We start from the raw sequence: 3,842 nt of genomic DNA, 5'->3' as shown, positions 1-3,842 counted from the left end.
ATGAATACTTAGGCCATTTTTAGTTTTGTAAGCAAACCTCCAATGGGTATCTTGTTCTATTAATCTTCATTGATGTTTATGACTTCGGATAGATTATCAGAAAAGAAACTCTTGGTCAAAATATATAGGCCTCTCTCTCACTTGACACAAATTGCTGAAGGACTTTCTAGAATGTTTTTATGACAACAGTGCTTGAGAATGTTCATTTCACCTTCACCAACACTGCACATGGAAATTAATTTTGCTAGATTTATGTGTAAAAAAATACTGTCATTTTTCTTAAGGAAGAATTTGTTTGTTTTTTAATGACGTTAAATTTGTCCTGTATAATTTTAGCTATTGGTTTTGCAAAACTTCTACAAATGGTTTGTTCATGCCCATTACTCTTTTTTCTATTGAAGTTTGTGTATTTTTAAAATCAATTTATATATACTCTTTTATATAATATAGAAAGTAATAGTTCTCATTTCTGATTTGTTTCTCTTTCCTTTGATATATGTGCTTTTGCTTTATTTTAAAGTTGTCTTCCACTTGTCATAAAATCAGTTTTCAGGCCATATTACCACCATTCAAATTTGAGCAAAGGAGTAAGAAAATTTGAGTTTCAGTTCCTGCTCTGTCACTGTCCCTAATAAGGCAGGCTGTCTTTTTAAATGAATCATACCGCCAGAAAAAGAAAAAAAAAAAATTTGTCCTGAGAAATAATTTGTCCCACAGTATCCTTCCACTGGTGTTTAGTTCTATCTCTGGTGACCACTTAGTAGATATCCAATTTTATACCACATGAAAAAGCATTCAAATATTTGAAGATAACTATTGGAGGTTTTGGGGAGCTCGGGTGGCATAGCATCTAGGACATTTGACTGCTATTCAGAAGGCTGGCAGTTCAAACCCACCAACTACTTCTGGGAAGGATGGTTGGACAATCTACTTCCGTAGTGATACCGCCTCAGAAATTCAAGGAGGGGTTGCTATGAGTCAGATCCGACTGGATGGCAGTGAGTTGTTTTTTTTTTTTTTTTAAATTCGAGGTTTTCAGTTATTATTCTAAATGAGGAAAAAGATAGTGTAAAATAAAGATAAACATGATTGAAAACACTTTGTGACAATTTTGGTAGCTGGGTCATTTTGGGCAAGTCACTTAACTTCACAAGGTCTGTTTCCTATACTTAAAAATGGAGATAACAACTGTTCTGGCCATTTCAGAGAAAGAATCCCATGTGATCATTGTCAACATTAAGATTTGAATCATGCTTTGTAAACTGGAAAACTCTAGACAAAAGTACAAGACAATGACATGATGCAAAATTTGGACTTTGAATTAAAGCAAAAAACATATCTCTGTATCTGTAAATTCAGAAGGAGGGATGGACAATCTACTTCCATAGTGATACAGCCTGGGAAACCCAAGGAAGGGTCGCTATGAGTCGGGTCTGACTTGACGGCAAGTAACAACATATCTGTAAATGAAAAGATTCAACTTCATAAAAGCATATATAAAAAGTTATTTTCAGTTTAGCGGGTAATGTATGATAATGACTGTTTGAAAAATATTATATAAATAAGTAAAGCTGTTTGATGAGTCAGCATGAAAGTTATGATTAAATTTGAGATAAAATAATTGTAAGCATGATTGTTATCATTTTCAGGAAGAAAAATTCAATGAGACAACTGAGAAAAGCCTCAAGATGGTAAAGCAAGAGTGTGAACGTTTTCAGAATTTGGGGAAGGATGACTTGAAATACCAGTAGGTTATTTACAAAAGTAGGTTGATGTTGTGACTAGGATAAAATAGAGTCCCATTGGAATAAAAAGGAAAATTGCTCAGTCTTTTAGTTATGGCCAGTTTCCAAATTCTGGAAGGAATAAGTCACAGGCAAAAGACAGAGGTGCACACTGAGTTGTCACATGAACCCTTCACCAGAAATGAGGCTTAAATTAAAGGTCATGCAACTGAAAAAGAAATGAGGCTAAGATTCTAAGCAAATTGATTCCTCTACCACGTTAGTTTTTGTTTGGACTTTCCTTTCTTACTTCTAATTTCCCTCAGCACTCCCTGGATTCTGTCACCTTGAGGGGGAGATGGAACAAGATACAGGTTACATTTTCCTAGGGAAGAGAGCTAGTTCTTCAGGATTTATCTTCACTTTAACAGAGTGTGTAAAAGTAACTCTGGATTTGTTCAACATTTGCATATTTCATTTACCAGTGTTCTTGTGAACATTGATGGGTAATATGCTGTTTATTTAACTTTTCCCAATATATTATCATACTAATGTAGTGTTTGTTGAAAACAGATATATTCAAATCAAAACAAGAAGACAGTTTTAAAAAATATGTTTCATTGTTTCTGTAATCCAGCTATTAACTTAGAACTGAAATTCAGGCCATTAATTTCTTTTGTCATTGATTATCCTTGCTAATATGGACATATGAAATTCTCCTTTAAAATGTATTTTCACTTCACAAAGGATTTGTTGCCAAAGACTTCCTATGTTCACAGGGGAGACAGAACAGGCAAACATAAGAGCTTCTGAGATTACCATGAGATCAGAAAGAAAGTGAAAATACAGATACGGAAGGCAGGGTGGAGGAAAACGGGAAATGAAGACATTTATTTTTCTGCCATTTTATTAAATGGTGAGCTGAGGTTCACTTTGGACTTACATTGGCTGTCCCTAACTGTGAGGACTTTGGACTCCAAGTAGCTAGACAAAGGAACAGGGGTATATTATTTCATTCAAAACCACAGACTAATGTTCTTTCAGCTACCTTGTTAAAATCACAAAGATGGTTCCGCAGCTCTCCACTGAAGAACTGACCTCTCTCAGCAAGGAAATTGTGGCAGCTTTGGACATGTGCTGTGTACAGAGTGAACAGTTTGCCTGTGTTGACAATTTGGTGAGCATGTCCTATGTTCCTACTGTCCAAAAAAAAAAAAAAAAATTGCATTAATTGGCTATTGGGATTATTTGTATCCATCTTTCTCTCCTTTTCCTTTTCCCTTTTTCTCTCATCATAGTTCTTAACATCGTCAAGCAAAGAACATCAAGTTTTTATTTTGGTTCACTGTATCAAAACTCTAAGAAGCAAAAATGAATGTCTCAAATATTTTCTTGAGGATCTCTAAATCATCATTCTCACTTTTATGTATATTAGGACTGATATGTTAGGAAAAATGATATAGATATACTCACATTGTTTCAGAAGGATATAGGAAACATTATTTTACGTAATGTTATATATTCTCCCTCCTCCTCCACTAATTTAGTAAAATTGCTGCTTCCTGCCCCATAGTGTTTAGTATATCTCTTTAGAGTTTAGTTGGAGAGAGTACCAGGAAGAGAATAAGCCCAAGTGCCATAATGTTTGGTTGTCACTTACAGTTGGCTGTTTGCAGCTCTCTATTTATAATTAAGGGAGTTCTGGTGGAGTAGTGCTTAAGGCACTTGACTGCTAAGCAGAAGGCTGGCAGTCCAAACCCTCCAGCCACTCCTCAGATGGAAGACTGGGCAATCTACTTCCATATAGATACCGCCAAGGAAACTCAAAAAGGGATTGCTAAGAGTTGGAATTGACTCAATGGCAGCTTATAATTACAAGTTTATGCATATATTACCAAGAAGTTAGTCTTCAGACATTGAAATGGATTTGTCTTTAATTCTTATCATAATGCCATTTAACACTTTAGTGTCTAATTTACTTTTTTTTTTTTAGTTTTATTTCACATTGTTCTCCCTCTCTATCAAGGATCTCCTACATAGATTCCCTTCCAAGTGGATGACAGTGGTAGCTGGGCACCATTTAGTTCTTCTGGTCTCATAGTTGCACAGGCTGCAGAT

At 35.1% G+C, this 3,842-nt stretch overlaps 1 protein-coding gene across 1 annotated transcript in view; it reads left to right on the top strand.

Moving 5' to 3' along the window:
- Window positions 1-3,842, top strand: part of LOC103209601 (afamin-like) — a 28,601-nt gene that overhangs the window by 19,759 nt on the left and 5,000 nt on the right. Inside the window, exons 10-11 of the mRNA XM_007955493.1 lie at window positions 1,650-1,747; window positions 2,769-2,901. Coding sequence (XP_007953684.1) covers window positions 1,650-1,747; window positions 2,769-2,901 — 231 coding nt within the window. The remainder of the gene's footprint in view (window positions 1-1,649; window positions 1,748-2,768; window positions 2,902-3,842) is intronic.

This window comes from Orycteropus afer, unplaced genomic scaffold (assembly GCF_000298275.1).
Source record: "Orycteropus afer afer isolate SDZICR_OR568_19922 unplaced genomic scaffold, OryAfe1.0 scaffold00505, whole genome shotgun sequence".
Lineage (NCBI taxonomy): Eukaryota > Metazoa > Chordata > Mammalia > Tubulidentata > Orycteropodidae > Orycteropus > Orycteropus afer.
This window is presented reverse-complemented; position numbering and strand designations above follow the sequence as displayed.